The 17,934-nt window shown below is 39.3% G+C and overlaps 1 protein-coding gene across 1 annotated transcript in view; it reads left to right on the forward strand.

The window, feature by feature from the left end:
- The window catches only part of prim2 (DNA primase subunit 2), a 36,032-nt gene extending 24,362 nt beyond the window's left edge, over positions 1 to 11,670 (forward strand). Inside the window, exons 11-14 of the mRNA XM_057847506.1 lie at positions 9,520 to 9,646; positions 10,946 to 11,028; positions 11,127 to 11,195; positions 11,292 to 11,670. Coding sequence (XP_057703489.1) covers positions 9,520 to 9,646; positions 10,946 to 11,028; positions 11,127 to 11,195; positions 11,292 to 11,537 — 525 coding nt within the window. The 3' untranslated portion in view covers positions 11,538 to 11,670. The remainder of the gene's footprint in view (positions 1 to 9,519; positions 9,647 to 10,945; positions 11,029 to 11,126; positions 11,196 to 11,291) is intronic.
- Positions 11,671 to 17,934: the final 6,264 nt, after the last annotated feature.

Genomic DNA, 17,934 nt, shown 5'->3' on the forward strand with positions numbered 1-17,934 from the left:
AACAAATACTTGAAGCAGCAAAATTTAATTCAAATCTTTTTTCTAATTTAATTATTCGAATTGATCGATTAATTGTGGCAACACTAATGCGTTTAATGCCAGGGGCATCACTGTAGTCTGCTGTAACACTTCTAATGGTGTGTATTTGTCTTATTAAAGGCCGTGCACTAAATACAAGAGTTTGGGATTATTATGTTATACGGTACATTGTCCGCAACCTCAGCGTAAGTCAGTGACTTGCCTTGTCTCCATGATTCCATTTCCTGGTTATTCACGGTTGTAGAGGTGAGCAGGAAAATGCACAGATGGAGAAGTGTAAATTTAATAAATGGCTGAAAGATGGTTTATTTAAGAGGTGGTTGGCTCCTGGGGAAAATAACAGTGCCCAGTGCAAAGTAGGAATGTGACAACATATCGAAAAGGTGATAAATCAGGGTACTTTGTAGCCACTGTTTAAATAAAAAAATAAAGATGGCTACCAAAATCTTCCATTAGAATCGTGTCTACGTTAGCTCACTGGCTACTATTGACGGTGCCAGATATCCAATTCATTTTGACTGGATTAACGCTGTCAATGGCACTTTTGTCGGCATTTACCTGTCACTTTCTGTTCATTTTAGGGCATTTACAAGTGACTTCCTTTTTATTTTGAGTCACTGCCTATTAATTTGGGGACATTTTTGAGTCCTTCCATTTCAGCGATCCAAGAAGTGGCCCGTAAATGTCCCAAAAGGTAAAGGAAGTGACTAAAAATCAGCAGAAAATTATATGATATACCCCAGTAACCCAAAATTAACTGGAAATGAGCAGAAAAAGCCCCAAAACAACAGGAGTGACCCGTAAATGCCCCAAAAGGTAAAGAAGGTAAAGAAGACCGAAAATCAGCAGGAATTAACGTGAAATACCCCAGTAACCCAAAATCAACTGGAAATGACCAGAAAAGGCCCCAAAATCAACAAGAAGTGACCTGTAATTGCCACAAAAGAATAACGTAAAGTAAAGGATAAAGGAATGCAGAGCTTTATTAGTCCGACACACAGACATGACAACGAAATCACGTTAGATGAGAGAGCATCAGGCAGCGGCAGGTGAACCGCGCTGCCAACTTTCGCTTCTTCAGAAATGACAGAGCAGTTGCAGGCAAGTTACAGTGAGCACACATATATCATACAACATAGCAGGTATAAGACACGGCGCACAGGTCCCGTGCATGAATTTTTTATACGACAATAAGGAAAACTACCCAGTCATGGCTGGTGATAGTTTGAAAAGACAAAAGCAGATTGGAAAAGAGGTAGGAATGAGTGAATGCATGATTGTGAGCATGTCTATCAGTATTTATGTGTGCATGCAGACAAAATAAGAGTCGCAGAAGTCTGTGACCGTTCTTGGGAGGATAGATCAAGGACGTCAGATAAGGACCATCTGCGTGGCTCTCCCAGGATGAGGGAAGTGGGGAGGCAGAGGGGGGTGAGGTAGGGAGATTTTAAGACTAAATTACGGTAAGCCGGAATTTAGGCTTGCCGTTATGTCCAAAAAAGCAGTTGTCCTCAGTCAGTTGCACTCATCAAGGCGAAGGGCAGACCTCAATTCCCGCAAGTCTCTCCCAACATTCGCAGTCAGCCTCGCCAGTTCCGGCACTTGGAGCGTGTCGTCCACACGTCTCAGTAACCCAAAATCGTCGGGAAATTACTCGTAAATGCCCCCAAATCAACAGGTAGTGACCTGTAAATGCCCCAAAAGGAAACAGAAGAGACTGAAAATCAACAGGAAAATGCCCCAAAATGAACTCTTTGCCTGGCATTGGCTGCCGTTGATAGCCATGGAGCATTCGTTCATTCGCTGCCATCCCTCCCACTTCAAAAAGATTGGACTTCTACTAGTGATAAACTCATTCCAGCAGCTCATTCATTACAGTGAAATTAGTTTTTTTCTTCATCAGAAATTGTTATGACATGTTTTGGTCTTAAATTATATTTTTAATGTCTTTATAAACATTAAATATGACTTTCAAAAGGGTACAAGAACCGTGTTTTTGCCTTGTTGCACTTGAAAATGCACCGACTCAAAATTTTCAAGTTTCAAAGAAAGAGCTCCACAGAATGTGCGTTGCAGAAATGTCCTTTCTTGATATTGCACAACGTTACTTTCCCGTTATCAATTAACTATTTTTGACTCCCAGCAGTCCAGAGGCAGGTGGTGGTATCATCCAAAACAGTTATTATTCCATAGTTGAATCTTTTAGGATAAATTATCAGAAAACATTCTCGTAAACGCAGCGACACTGCAGTCCTCTATTTTCCATTTAGATTGTCGACCCCTGCAATACTTTTTGTAAAATGAATCCCAGTGTAGTTCCATAAATCCTGCAGTATGTAATTAAGAATCCATATTAAGGAATGCCAACAGTACCAGTAGTTGTTTAGTGTATTAGCTTTAGCACTGTATTAATTTTTAGCATGAACAAAAATTCTGGATTCATGACAATATGTCCTGCCGTGTTTTCTTCCAAAAGCACACCAACAGAATAATTAAAACAATCTCATCAGTTTTCTTCTCCAGCCCCTTGTGTCTTCCACCATCTGCTTATGTGACTACTTAAGTGCATCATATTTTCAGCCATCTTAGCTATAATTTAAATTCCCAGAGCTCTTTTTTCCCCCCATACAAGACAACACTAACCCGCTCACTGCTCTCACCCTGTATTGTGTTATGTCAGAGGTTGGTCTTCACGGGGAGCTGCCTCATTAGTATGCGAGGTACATAAGAAGCTATTACAGCCAACTATGCCAAAAAGCAGGGACAGTGGGAGAGGCGATGGAATATCGGGGTTGTTGGGTGTTTATTACCACTCTGCATGTCTTTTCTCATAATTTCATTGGGAGATGTCTGTGTCATTTGTGTGGATACACATCTTGAACCTTGTGCCGTGTGGACCTCTGGTAAATGCTACTCTTCATTTTATATCTAATAATATAATTGACTTAATTGATTTACACAACAGCAATGTTAATTTTACAGGCTGCATTTCTCTAAGGCCACTTTCTAACAACACTTATAGTAAATATGCATAACACTTAAGTCCTAAATGCTATATAACCAGTGTGCTTTTTATTTTATCTTTTATTACCTGTGTATTTCAGTAACTAAGGAAACCTGAGTTTTTTTCTTTTATATGACCACAATCACACTAGTATTTGAGGTTTGGAGAAACCCTCACCCACTACGTGGCATACAGTGATTACTTTCATCAGGTCAAAATGGAGGACATATTAAAAAAAAAAATCAGACTTGCGGTGCATTTTCTTCAACAATAAAGTTTCGCACGGATTATAGTTTATATTTGTGTAACTAAATAGTAAAAAATACCAATTTAAGGTCAAACTTTTTTGGGCTATTTAGTTTACCTATTTTTCAAATTGCAACATGCCCCAGAACAAATCTTATTTTGAAATGGTATTAACAAACAAACAAAATTTTTAAGAAAATATTTTTTTGGGGTAAAAACAATTTGAGAATAGAATTGCTCAAAATAAGTGAACCCTTTATAAAAGGAGCAACTTTACAAAGTTCAGCTGCATTCATTTTATTATACAGAGGTGGTGAGAATTCTCGAAAAAATGTTTTCAATGTCGACGCACCTGCTGCTCGCCTCATTCTTTTATGTTTCGCGCTCTCTGCATGACGTTCTACGGCTGCTTTGCCCCTGCTGCTCACGTGCACGTCACACAGGCAAAGCGTGCAGAAACCGTGGAACGAGTCTCAACTGCTTTTGGCGAGAAAATCGTGCTCTTTCGTCCATTCAATGTTAAAAGATGTTTGCTAGCAGGGTTGCAAAATCTTGGCGAGGAAATGATGTTGTCAGATAGCCACACATAAAGCTTTGTTTACATTTTATTGAACCAATGATATAGCACATTTTCAAATGAAGCCACTCTTGGCCAATCACAGACCAGTTGTGACAACAGTGGGGTTGAGTTGCGTCACATAAATTGAACGGTGGCCCATTTTCTTTAAAAGCTGGACAAATAGCATCCGGCAAGGGGGTTGTGCAGGACGCTGGACACATCACTGAAAAGGCTGAGGGTCTGCCCCAAAACCGGACAGGTGGTCACCCTACCAGGCACCACTATATAATGTAATAGAAACTGGGTAACTTGCTCCTGCTTGACCTATTAATAATTATCAATAGTAATTCACATACGAAAATTTGTGAAGTGTTTTTATACACATTGTGCAACAGCTTAATTACGGTAGGTTTTTATGCATACAGGTAGTCCACGGGTTACGAACGAGTTCCGTTCCTATGCTGACGACGTAACTCGAATTTTCGCGCAAGTCGGAATGAACCCTTTAAGTACCCCGAATTACCCCCTCTCAAAATAACTATCCAAAAACATATATGTCATATTAATAAACTAAAGTAAAAAATAAGATACTGATATTACTTCCCCCTGGTAACAATGATTACACCATAGTTCTTCTGACAACTGACATTTATTAATTTGTCACCATCAAACAATTAGAAAATAAAATACAATAATGACAAAGAGTGCACAATAACGCTTTAAAGTAGATCAATAGAGACATATCTGGTTACAAAAACATACCTCAATATCTGCACAGTGATACCGAGGGAAATAAGGTCCAAGTCTTGGGCAATTCAACAAGGAAAATGGCAGCCATTGGTGGCACCGGTCCAGCGGTAAAAACGAACTTGCTTAATAAGCTAGCGGGCTAATAGTGAGCTAACAGGGGAGGGCATTGCCGAGCCCACGCTGTTTACTGTTTCTCTGCCATCTTGAAATATTAACTGGCGTTCACCCCCGCATTCCCCACATGAAAGCAACACTTGAAACTAACAGAAAATAGCGCTGACGTGACGTCAAACAAGTCTGAGTGCAACAAACTCTAGTTATTAAAATACCAGCTATGCATCGTGATTACTGTAGAGATAGATCAACCATTTAGATTAATTACATCTAATAAATAACAAAATTAAATTACAAATAATTTACAGTACTATCTCTACATAAGAAATTAATTGGTTCTGGAAGTAGTTTCGTAACTTGAAAATTCTGTAAGTAGAGACACGTTTTCCATGTAAATGCCCTAACCCGTTCCAATTTCCAAGCCCCCCAAAATTCATACATAAATCTTTTATAATGCATAAAAATGCAAAATAAGTAAATATGTCAAAATATGTAAAAAAAATACATGTTACAATTAGATTTGCAAAGTATTAAATGTGATGGTTCACTTACTTATTTTTACCCCCTGCTGTCATTGTTTGAATATTATACTCGTTAAAATATTACCTATAAATGTTTTGGTGGTTTTAGTTAAAGCAAACAGTTTTTTCATCGGTGTGATTTTGACAAAGACCACATCACATTTGATCGTGATTTTGTGCAGAAATGTGAGAAATTCCAAAAGGTTCAGATACTTTTTCATACCATTGTACATTCAAAACAAGACTATGGACTGTGTCTAAGAGGCAATGCCAAGTGTACTGTTTATAAAGGCGCATACACACTTACACATAATCCTTTTGATTGCGGCCTATTTTTCTGTTTGAGGAGCCTAAGGTTTTTTTGAATGTGTCCTCATGCGGGGTACTGCAAGGATGATCAAGAGCTCATGAGCCAAGATATGCACAAGCTATGGCTCTGCTCTTTAAATACGGTTTTTGTGCTCATGTTTCTATTTCCTGCTGCCTTCTTAAAATGCTCTTAATACTGCCAGTTTGGAGGTCAGCTATATTAGGGTACATCCAGGATTATCAAGAACACAGAGAATGAATGACAAACTCTAAAGAAGGGGGTTAACTTGAAACAGTTTTTTGGCTCTGCAAACCTGGCATGCTACATTGATTGTTCATAGATCTGCTGAATATATTTCACATATCAATCTGGGAAAGATCCAATCGAGACATGTTTCATGGGAGGAACATTCAATAAATATCCGGCTGCTAATTGGACGATGGCTCTTCTCATCACACTTGCGAAAACATCATTTCCTGACCAAAAAAGTTTTTAGTGATATTCTTTGCTCCTCTTTTAATTAGGGCATTAAGTGTATTTTGGGCAAAACTTGGGAAATTGACCTATCTGCAAAAATCGTTTTGCATACTGTCATAGTAAGGCTGCAACAACTAAATGATAAAATTGATTAATAAATTAGTTGCCACCTAATTTTTGCCGGCAGCTACTGTATGAGCAGTCCTGTTTAGGTCCTTGTTTGTAATGTGAGGCTGCGCGTGCCAGTGATTAGAGCAAGAGAGAGAGAGTTCACTGCTACACTCAAGTTGGGTTGCTTAATCAATCCAGTAATATGATGAAGTGTCGAGAGTTAGATTGTCTTTTACGTTGCTAGATCCAGTGTGCCTCCATCAGAGGTGAGTAAATAAAGCCAACTATATTTTGTCTAGTCTTGGTTGATGAGACGTTACTACTTAGTACGGAGCGCTAAGCTAGTTAACGATTATGTTAATCAGTGTCTTAAGTGTCCGTTTGTATTGTATTTTGAAGAGCATATGAATACTTCACTCATTGTTAGATAGTAAAGTTGTCTCATATCGTTTATAAAGAAAACCACAAACATAAACCCATTCGCATATAATCTGAGTATCCTTTCAACACATTCAAACTGTAAATTGTCATACAAGAGAGTGTTCCCCAGCAAATTGGATTAGGATTGTATTTATGAACAGCTTTTAAGAAAACTGATTCATTACAGTCTGCCTCCTCCTTATTTCATTGTGTTATTTAGTTTGTTTAAAGAAAATAAATGACTCATTTAAACAAATTATATCAGCACTTCGCCTACAAGAATATCAGTCAGTGTCACTATTTGTTTTATTTGAATGAACAGGACTTTGGTCTGATTAGTGTACTGAGAAATTCTTTGTTTTATACTCAGAACCATTGTTAAAAACTTAAACAATCATGTACTTACACCGCTGCAATTCTGTCAGATAATGCTCAACTTCTCCTAGAAAACGATTGCAGTTACAAATGCTTTGGTAGTAATACTGTATCTTCATTTATTTTGCTTGCAATAAAAACAAAAACAAAAGAGCATTAAGAAAAAATAAATAATTATCATTTTACACAAAACTCCCAAAATGAGACGGAAAAAAGTATTGGCACCTGCAGCCTAATACCTGGTAGCACAACCTTTCGACAAAATAACTGCGAACAACCGCTTCCGGTATCCATCAGTGAGTTTCTTACAATGTTCTGCTGGAATTTTAGACCATTCTTATTTGGCCACCTGCTCCAGGTCTGTGAGATTTTAAGGGTGCCATCTCCAAACTGCCATTTTCAGATCTCTCCACAGGTGCTCTATGGGATTCAGGTCTCATTGCTGGCCACTTTAGAAGTCTCTAGTGCTTTCTCTCAAACCATTTTCTACTGCTTTTTTAAGTGTGTTTTGGGTCATTGTCCTGCTGGAAGACCCATGACCTCTGAGGGAGACCAAGCTTTCTCACACTGGGCCCTACATTATGCTGCAAAATTTGTTGGTAGTCTTCAGACTTCATAATGCCATGCACACGGTCAAGCAGTACAGTGCCAGAAGCAGCAAAGCAACCTCAAAATATCAGAAACCTCCGCCAAGTTTGACTGTGGGGACAGTGTTCTTTTCTTTGAAGGCCTTTTTTTTTTTTCCTGTAAACTGTACGTCGATGCCTTTTCCCCAAAAGCTCTACTTTTGTCTGATCTGACCAAAGAACATTTTTTATGTCCCGAGGTCAGAAGTGGGGTCTTTCTGGGTATCGTACCATAGAGTCCCTTTTCATTTAGACGCCAACGGATAGTATGGGTTGACACTGTTGTACCCTCGGACTGCAGGACGGCTTGAACTTGTTTGGATGTTAGTCGAGGTTCTTTATCCACCATCCGCACAATCGTTCGTTGAAATCTCTCGTCAATTTTTCTTTTCCGTCCACATATAGGGAGGTTAGCCACAGTGCCATGGGCTTTACACTTATTGATGACACTGCGCACGGTAGACACAGGAACATTCAGGTTTTTGGAGATGGACTTGGAGCCTTGTTATTGCCTATGCTTCCTCACAATTTTGCTTCTCAAGTCCTCAGACAGTTCTTTGGTCTTTTTTCTCTCCATGCTAAACGTGGTACACACAAGGACACAGGACAGAGGTTGCGTCAACTTTAATCCATTTTAACTGGCTCCAAGTGTGATTTAGTTATTGCCACCACCTATTATGTGCCACAGGTAAGTAACAGGTGCTGTTAATTACACAAATTAGAGAAGCATCACATGATTTTTCAAAGGGTGCCAATACTTTAGTGGCCTATTTTTGGAGTTTTGTGTAAAATGATAATGATTTAATTTTTTTTGTCCATCTCTTTTATGTTTTTTAACAACTAGCAAAATAAATGAAGATATTACGCCCAAAGCATTTGTAATTGCAATCATTTTCTGGGAGAAATTGAGCATTGTCTGATGAAATTGCAGGGCTGCCAATACTTATGGCTTGCAGCGTACAACATGTCTAAAACAACAAGTTGAATTGTGAAAGTAATTGAAAAACAGTGACATTCATCCCTTTAATTGTTTTAGTTTGATTAATCGATTATTAAAAAAATAGTTAGTGCAGCCCAATGCCATAGAATAGAATAGGCCTCTTTGTCCTGATTGGCTTGCCAGTAGAAGGCGACCAATCCATATTAAGATACAGTACGGCGCATTGGTTCGCGGAAAAGCAAAGATATTGTTTTCCATCAGGAAAAACGTTTGTGACGTTCTTTCCTCTTTAGTAATGAGGAAATGAAGTATATTTCCGACAAAACTTCAGAAAATGAAATATTTAAATTTTTGTTTATCTTGTTTGAGAGGCTGTCTGGACAAAAATACCTCTCAAATCATTGTTAACTGAATGTATTGAGGGCATTATTTAGTCCTGATGATTCCGCTTTTTACACATTAAACACAAATGGGTGAGAGCAAGTGTTTGTGTTATAACAGAAAGTGGAGGGTCCCAACACGTGATGAATCCAGAGAGGCATTCAATACTTAATAAGAGATTCATTGTTCTTGGAGAAGACATAATGTGTTTTAAATTGCCATGCTTTTTTATTACATTAGCAAGTTCAAGGATTTTATTGCAGCATTAATGTGTTATCGTGTGTGTAAAGGTACGTACTACATGTTTTACTGTTTTGAGTTTTAGAGGCAGGCAACCTTAATTCACTTTTAATGTTTGTAAACGGTCACGTCATGTCCGAAAGTATCGAAGTGCAACCTGTGTATGACCCCTCTACACTGCGTATTTCTTTGGCAGTGCATAGCTAAACAAAAGCATGAAATGGAAAAGATGGCTGTTAGCCATAATTCAGCAAGCTTGACTCTTATCACAGGTACCGGTTATAAGCATTGTTTTTTATTATTGAGGGGAAAACAGTTTAGTCAGTGGCATGATGATTAACAATGTCTCTCTTTACCCCAATATTGCATCCCCACCCCCCCAATACTCCTCTTTTCTCTTTCTTAGTTTGACAAAGCCTACGCTTACAGCATCCGCCACATGTTTGGCAAAGAAGGCAAGAGGACAGACTACACTCCCTATAGCTGCATGAAGGTGATCTTGTCAAACCCACCCAGCCAGGGTGACCATCATGGTGAGTTGACAGCTATTAGATGAAATTACAGTGGTACCTCAACATCACAATCACATCGACATACGACGTAAAATTTGACTTGTCATTTGTCTCTGCATATGACGACATGCTTGAAATATGACGATTTATGACAGTTCCATTGTTTTTTTTGCAAGACGGAAGCACGGCGAATTTTCTTGAGAGAGAAAGCAACATAGGTCCGAAGAAGGTTAGTGTAGGTAGTGAAAAAAGGAAAAAAGTCACAAATGGCATTTTAACTCGACTATACGGCCGGAATATGTCTACGATCTTGACGGTTTCACCTCCGACGTCCGTTCGCCAGTCTTTTTAAGTTAAGGTGATGATTATTATTTTTGTAACATCATCAAAAAAGTCTCCAGCTACGTCAGGTTTTACTCACTTTGACTAGGTTCATACTACAGGTCTTAATGCACGAATCCGATTTTTTCGTGTTTTTCCGACTCGAGTCGGACATTAACTTGACGGTCTGAACGGGACAAGTCGCATAGAAGTGGACCATTTCAAATCCGATCTGAGTCACTTTCGTATGTGGTTCAAATCCGATCTGGGCCACATTTTTTCAGAAAGTGACTGGCGGTCTGAACCATCAAGACTCCCTAATCGGAATTCATGCAGCAATTATGTCAGCAAAGAGCAAGACGCACGGAGGACGGCAGCCATGTAGGCATTAGCGCCTAGCTTGAACTCTGCTTTTAAGCACGAAATGGGCTTGACCACAGTCATAAAAAAATAAAATTAAGAAAAGAATAAGCCTTACAATTTTCGATTTTCATTCTGTGCGCCGAATGAGCAATATTTCATTATTGCACACATGGCCGAGTCGGGGCAAACTGACGCAACCACGACATTTCACGCACACACGTCAGAGGTTGTGTGTGTGTGTATGTGTTCTATCACTCCATATAAACTTTGAATATAAGACCAAACGGGGATTATTAATGTCTGTTATTTGTGTCCTCTTTTTTGGAAATCAAAATATGATCACTCTGGAACGACATACAGCTAGCATGTGTGATTTGTTTTGATGCTTTTGCTCATACTTGAAGAGTCTCAGTGGACAAAGGCAGTCTGAACGGGCACGCCAAAAAAACAGATATGGCAAAAAATCGGATTTCAAACGGAGAGTCAGATATTACGTCGGATGTCGAAAAGGTCGTGTGTCGAAGCAATCGTATGTCAAGGGGACCACTAGGAAATTTTTTTTAAAAAATGTAATGTTTTCAAAATGTACAGTGTCAGGACTTGAGGGCAGATGACAAGAAATAAATGTATTTGTAGGGTGTCCATTTCGTCACAGCGATCCGGAGCTGCTGAAGCAGAAACTTCAATTCTACAAGGTGTCTCCCAATGGTATTACTCAGGTGGGTCCTTCACAGAAAAAATACAAAAAAACGTAATTGATGCCTAAGGTAATTCTAGAAAAGCTGTACTTTGCAACTACGCCTATCTTTCCCTGCAGATATTAGATCTGGTCAAAGGTATGCATTATCAGTTGGCCTGCCAGAAGTATTTTGAGCTGACTCACAATGTAAGTAGACCTCCATGACTTACGTTGTATAAATGGCAAAATATTTTCATTGGAAAAATAGGCAAAAATATTAAAAGCATGCTATTTTACCACCAGCTGGAGGATGCCAATTTCTCCCTCAATCACCCCAACCAGTACTTTGTGGAAAGCCAGAAGGTTTTGGGAGGGGGCAGAGATGTCAAGCGTGATATCGTGGATATCCCACAGAGGTCACAGGGTAATTCTACATTTAAAAACCATGGTGCTGCTCGAGAAAAGGCACCAGCAGCTGCCAACACAAACAGCTCACAGGATTTGGCCGAAATGACGAAAGATCTGGACTCCTACTTCCAAGATATCTGATTCATTCTTTGCCCGCATGTAGAAAATAAGTGTTTTTGTGTAGGATGGACAGGTTTTGACTGTTAGGGCAGAATAGGCCCTTCACTTCAGACCTAAAGTCACATTGCTTTTCTTATTAAACATCTTTCCATTATGTTTTTCAGGCATGAAAATCTCTCACCTTTCGGCGAAATTCGCCGTTTTGAAGTAAAAAAGGGCGACCTACGTGAATTGCGTAGATCCGAGGAGAAATTCTTTTTTTTTTTTGGGGGGGGGGGGGGGGTCGGGAGGTTTTATTTAATTATTATTATTATCATCATCATGTGATTAACTTAGTACGTAAACTGAGCACTTAAGAAATCGGTTCTTTAAAAAAGTGACAACTTGGACAGTCAGCAAATCCTTCTAGATGCTTCGCTGACGAGAACCAATCATCGGCCCAAGCTGCGTTCCATTATTCCAAACGCGCGCACTCCATACGTGTACATGGAGTGCTCGGAGAGCCTTTGGTTGGATCGCAAAGCTGCGAAAACAAAAAGCAGGCCTCACCCACACCGGGGCAGACCAGAGCGCAGCATACACACTTGCCTGTATTTGCCAGCAGATTGAATTTGGTGAGTAATGGTTTCAATCGTTTTCACATTTTGCGATATAAAAAAGTTACTGCCATTCGTTGCAGCTTGCGTTGAACACTGCCAGAGCTAGCCAAATCTCCCATGAAAAAAAATAGCTCCCGTTAAATTGGCGTCAAGCTTGTGTATTTAGCGGTAATATAAATGAAGAAACACACTGTTGAGTCAAATTAAGCGGCTGCTCTCGGACGGAGGGGGGCGCCTCGTATCGCTCCCGTTGTTCGCCTGAGACGCGTTATTTTCGGCTGGGACTTGAGCTGACGGCCGGTGTCGGCACAACACCGGTCCGACGAGTGGTAGGAATGACTCTTGCTTCTTAAAGCTTTTCAGAAATACAGGGATCCCTCGTTTTTCGCGGTTAATGGGGACCAGAACCCGCCGCAATAAGTGAAAACCGCGAAGTAGCGCCCCCCCTCCCCATTTTTTTAAAAATTTTACATTGGAAAAAAGATACATGTATATAAGACATGCTTTTTCACTTTTTTAACCAAAGTATCATTTATAAATGGTTTTCAAGCACTTCAAAATGTAAGAATTATGATAAGTTTTAAACATGTTACTGCCCCACCGAATTATTTTTAAACAAGAATAAAGTAGTAAGAAAATGCTTGGCTTTATTAAATGCTTCATAGTGAGTCTACTCAAACCCTCTCAGGCTTTGTTAAACGGTGATTGACGCATGTGCAAAGTTTTTCTTTTTATATATATTTTTTTGTTTGAAGCAACTTATTTGATTGAATAATAAAGACACAAATGTCCTAGCCAAAATGTGGCCCAAACACAAAACAACATTACTTCAAAGGAAACATTTGTTTCAATCAAGAAAAATAGTTTTCAAATGCTTTTTTGTCTCAAATTTATTTTTGCTATCAAAAACAATTTTTTTAATTGAAGTGACTTTTTTGGGATTAAAAGTATATACTGTATTTTGATTGAAGCAACTTTGTTTTTGATAGAAGTAACTTTGTTTTTTGATTGAATAATAAAAACACAAATCTACCTCCATCGTTATTGAGAGAAAGAAATTAAGAAAGCTTTAAAACTAAAAGCCACCGGGGAGTTTTTTTTTTTTTTTTTTTTTTTTTTTTTTAATATTTATATTTCATTACATAGACATGCCTCTTAGGGAAAGGAGATTGAGGGATAAAAAAAGGAGTTGGATGAGGCTGCTAAAGGCAGTGGATACCTCATCAGCTGGGTGAATAGCATACCTAGTAAGAACAAGTTTGCAAGGATAGTCGGGTATTAAATACAATTATAAACGCAATTACAATGTTATTTTTCTATAAGATTTTATGTCATTGCTTTATTAATCATTAGGTGCTAGAGTTGTTAAGTATGGATAATAATGAAATAATAGTTTTGAGAAAACTGTGCTGTTGGTGGCTCAGTGACCATCTGATGTGGTTTGTTTGTTCTCAGATGAACAGGTTGAGGAAGGAAATTTTGATGCAGAGGTTGAAGGAAGAAAAGAGGCAGACTGACTGAGTCACAGCCAGAAAGTGTTGATGACAGTTATGATTTCTATTCACTGTTGCCCCCTCCCAATTAAAGTATGTCACAGTCGCAGCCAATTATTATCTAAAGCTGGTTAAAATTGAAGTTATGTTGTTTTAAGGTGTATTAAATACTTGTTCATGTGCCCCTTTTGATCTACGAGCACCTGCCCCTCCACCGGTCTCTGCACGGCCCTGCTGAAACACAGTGTGGGTTGACAGAGCTCAATATTTTGTTGGGGTGTACAGTGTACTGGAACATATTTCCTCCACACCCTTCTCACCTTTTTAACCCCTGACCCATTTTCATGCCTGGTTTTTGAGACCACATTGTCCTTGTTCCAAGACGACTTGATGGTGTTTTGATGTGAGATCTTGGTGATGCTAACTAAAGATGCACTGATACCGATACTAGTATCGGCAGGGGGCGCCGATCCGGCCCGAAATGGTGGTATCGGTATCGGCGAGTACCAACAAAGACGGCGCCCATACCATTTACCGGTCCATTATTATAACATTTGACCACAGCCTTTTTCTCCTCCTGGCGCTCACTACACTCTCTCTGTGTTGTGTGATGACACGTGAACACCAAGCAGCTATCGCGATTGGCCTGCTCCAGACCAATGAGAGCGGGCCAATAGCCACTCCTGACCAATCAAAAGGGGGCTTTTTCATATGGACGAAAAACAAACCAGGAAATATGGCGGCGGTCGGGAATTATTTTCCAAATAGAAATCCCGTCGATTAAAATCAATGGCTGCATGCAAGATTTGCGGCCTGAAAGTTTGGAGATGTGGAGTTAAATCGGCCAGTTTCAATACCTCGAACTTGATAAAACATTTGAAGACGAAACGTGAACGAACACAACGAGTTTGAGCCTGCAAGAGCAGGACTGCTATCCAGAGGAAGAAGGCCGCTGGACCGGAGCAACAATCTCTGGTCAGTTCACTTCGTCTACTTTACTTTTATTGTCTTTTACTGAAAGAAATGCCGCAGTAATTTGGGAAGTGTTTCCAAAGTATTGTTGCCACCTTTCAGAAATAGAAATAAGGGACTCCCACCTCCCGAAAAAAAAGGAGAGACGGGATGCTGTGGTCAATTATTATTACTTATAATTGTTAGCGTCCTTAAATGCGGAAACAAGGTTGAACCTCGGAGCAGACAACAAGCGGGGGATACATAAAAGGGTTTAATGATTGCAAACAAAAAATAACACGCGATCGCGGGATAGTAGAAATAACAAAAGGAGCCCGTGACAGCAGGTCGATGGACAAACTAAGACGATAGGCAGCGGTTACAAACGAGAGCAGCACACTAACAGAAAAACCCAATGCAGGGGCATAACAAGCAAATGTAGCGAGATTATTGTGCCAGATGTCAAATAGCGATCAGCAAGGCAAATATCTCGGCAGCCTTCTCTGAGATCACCCGTGCTTAAATGCTACGTTGATGAGCCTGCATTGGATTCAAGTGCCACACCCCCACGCCCAGCAACAAAACACAATCCAACCAGCAGCAGAATGTGACAATAATTTCATGAAAGTTGCACTGTTTGCACTTTGAGAGGTTTAAAAACGTTTATTCAGTTCATTCAGAGTTTATTATTATGAATTTATTTTTACTTTCTTACTGTTGGGCTAGTATTATACATGTTTTATTAATTTCACAAATTTAGCACTATTTTGGCCTTTGAGAGCTAAAGGTTTATTCAACTATTGTCTACTAGGGTTTAGTGTACTTTTTCCTATTTTGCAAAGGTAAGCAACAGCCTGACAAAGCCTTGATAGCAATGATTTCACATCCAATTATGTAGCTCTTTGGAAGGAAAAAAAAATTAAGGAAAAAAAAAACTATATACATATATATATATATATATATATATATATATATATATATATATATATATATATATATATATATATATATAAACGGGGTGGTATCGGTATGGTATCGGCCGATACTGCACAGCCAGGTATCGGTATCGGGGCCAAAAAATGGTATCGGTGCAACATTAATGCTAACTAGAACGTTCCTCTGCTGCCTCAGTAACAATATCATTGCATTTGGTGGCAGGAGTGTGGATGAACAGTGGCAGATGGTTGGGTGAAATAAATAATCCCCCTGGTTGTATTATGCCACCGGCCCCGGGAATATTGCCTCTCAGTGCACAATATATTCCTAGTGTATGTGGTGAATTCCCAAACTTTTTACCTCCTTCCTAATAAGATGTGAAAAATGGTGGCTGTAAAAAAATCGGAACCTTTTGTCCTGCTTTAGTATTTGGCATTGCAGCCTTATCTCACTTTTTCAGAAAGTGCAGTTTTGTTCTTTTATCAGCATTTTTTGTTTTGTTAAGATTAATAACTTGAGATCCAATTAGTGGCTCAGACGAGTCAGCCCTTAATTATATGAATACAAACACTCTCCCCCAAAGGAAGAGTGGTGCCTTGAATGGTTAAGAGGATCCTTCTGTAGTTAAATGATTTTATGTCTAATAACTCCTGGTGGTGGTGTAAAATTCCAGATGGATATGTCATTTCTATTTTCTCTGTGCCAAGACATTTGTGGGACCAGAATTCATAGCTTCTTACACCAGCACAGCACACATCGTTTTATTTGGGATTAACCGTTGAAAATGGTGCTCCACTTAAAGGATTTATCCAAGTGGGTAACAGTGCCACTGTCATCAAGAGAATGCCGGATGCGTTTTGGTAAAGCTTGACTGCAGCTAAAAAGGGAAAAAAAAAAAAACGCTAAATGCATTATAGGCTCGTGACAAGTGCAGGTTGTTCTCTTCCTATTGCTTTAAAAAATAGCATCCAACTAATGTGACCCTAATGCAGTGTTTCTCAATTGTTTTCTGTTACGTCCCCCCTCAGCAAGACGCAAACGCCACCCCCCTCCCAACTTTCTGCCACCACTAAATAGGCTATATATATATATATATATATATATATATATATATATATATATATATATCTCTCAGAGGTTGCGCTAGACTTTTTCCTTGTCTGTCATTTTGACTGACATGGTCATGAAAATCCGGTCATAATCTATTTTTACCCGTCACTTAAATTTTTTAAATGATGATAATGACACTGTGGTGACCCTTTGTTTGGCATAATTCACCTTCCGTACTTGTGTGTCCATTTGGCCGAGCGCGTTAGCGGCTACGACACAGTCACGTGACAAAGACACTTAAGAGCCGCGCTCGTTCCGGCTTGAATAGAGAGTTCACAGAGAGCAGCAGAGCTACAGTGGCTGGACACAGCAGTTCGAGCTAACAAGACTCTTAACATTGCATACTGCTTCAACATATTCAATAGTATTTAGTTTTCATTCATTTTAAATTAATATTCTGTCCGAACAAGCTTAACAGAGAATCCACACCGTGCCATCACAAATCAAGCAGATGAATATGTAACTTTTTCTCCGCAGTGACAAAAACAGCTGACTGTGGCCCCAGTAGGTAGGCTACATTATGGAACGATGAAATTAACAGTTCACCTGCTGTGGCCTGAACGGAGTCTTACACCTTCCTCCTGGTGTGCATGGACTTGAATTGCGTGCCCGCTTGTGCAGTCCCTGTTTTTTCACCTCTTTTATCAACACCATCGTCGTTTTGGGGCTTTTTGAAGAAACTTCGGACACTCAGTTGCCTTGACATTTTTCAGAGTAAGGCCAACGACGCCATGCATCAAGAGAGACAATAGCTAATTAATATGCTCACTCGCCACCCTGTGGTCTGGGGTGTGAATTGCAACCTGTCAAAATGACAGGTGGACTTCAGTTTTTTCCGTCACCGTTTTAAAAAATCGGTCAACGACTGAAAATATTCGGTTAACGCGACCCCTGATATATATATATATACTGTATATACAGTCCCTGACAAGTCTTGTCGCTTATCCATTTTGTAGAAACAATTGCTTTATCATTTAATGAAGACATAAAGGTCAAATTTTGGCAAGACAAAAGTTTTGTCGCCTACATAAAGTAGTGTGAAAATTGAACAAAAAATGTACTTCAAATACAAAAATATGTTACATAAGCGAATTAGTGTTGCTGTGAGATCCAAATTTAGTATTTTATATGACTTCCACGGGCTTCGGCAAGGATTCATACAATTTATTGATGAAGCCATCAGGAACAGCAAAGAAAGCACTCTTGCATGCCTCCGAGAGTTCATCAACATTCTAGGGTTTCGTCTTCCATGCTTCCTCTCTCATCCTACCCCAGACATGCTCAACAGCGTTGGGCACATTACTTTAAAAAAGTAATTAGTTACATTAC

Source organism: Corythoichthys intestinalis, chromosome 10 (assembly GCF_030265065.1).
Source record: "Corythoichthys intestinalis isolate RoL2023-P3 chromosome 10, ASM3026506v1, whole genome shotgun sequence".
NCBI lineage: Eukaryota > Metazoa > Chordata > Actinopteri > Syngnathiformes > Syngnathidae > Corythoichthys > Corythoichthys intestinalis.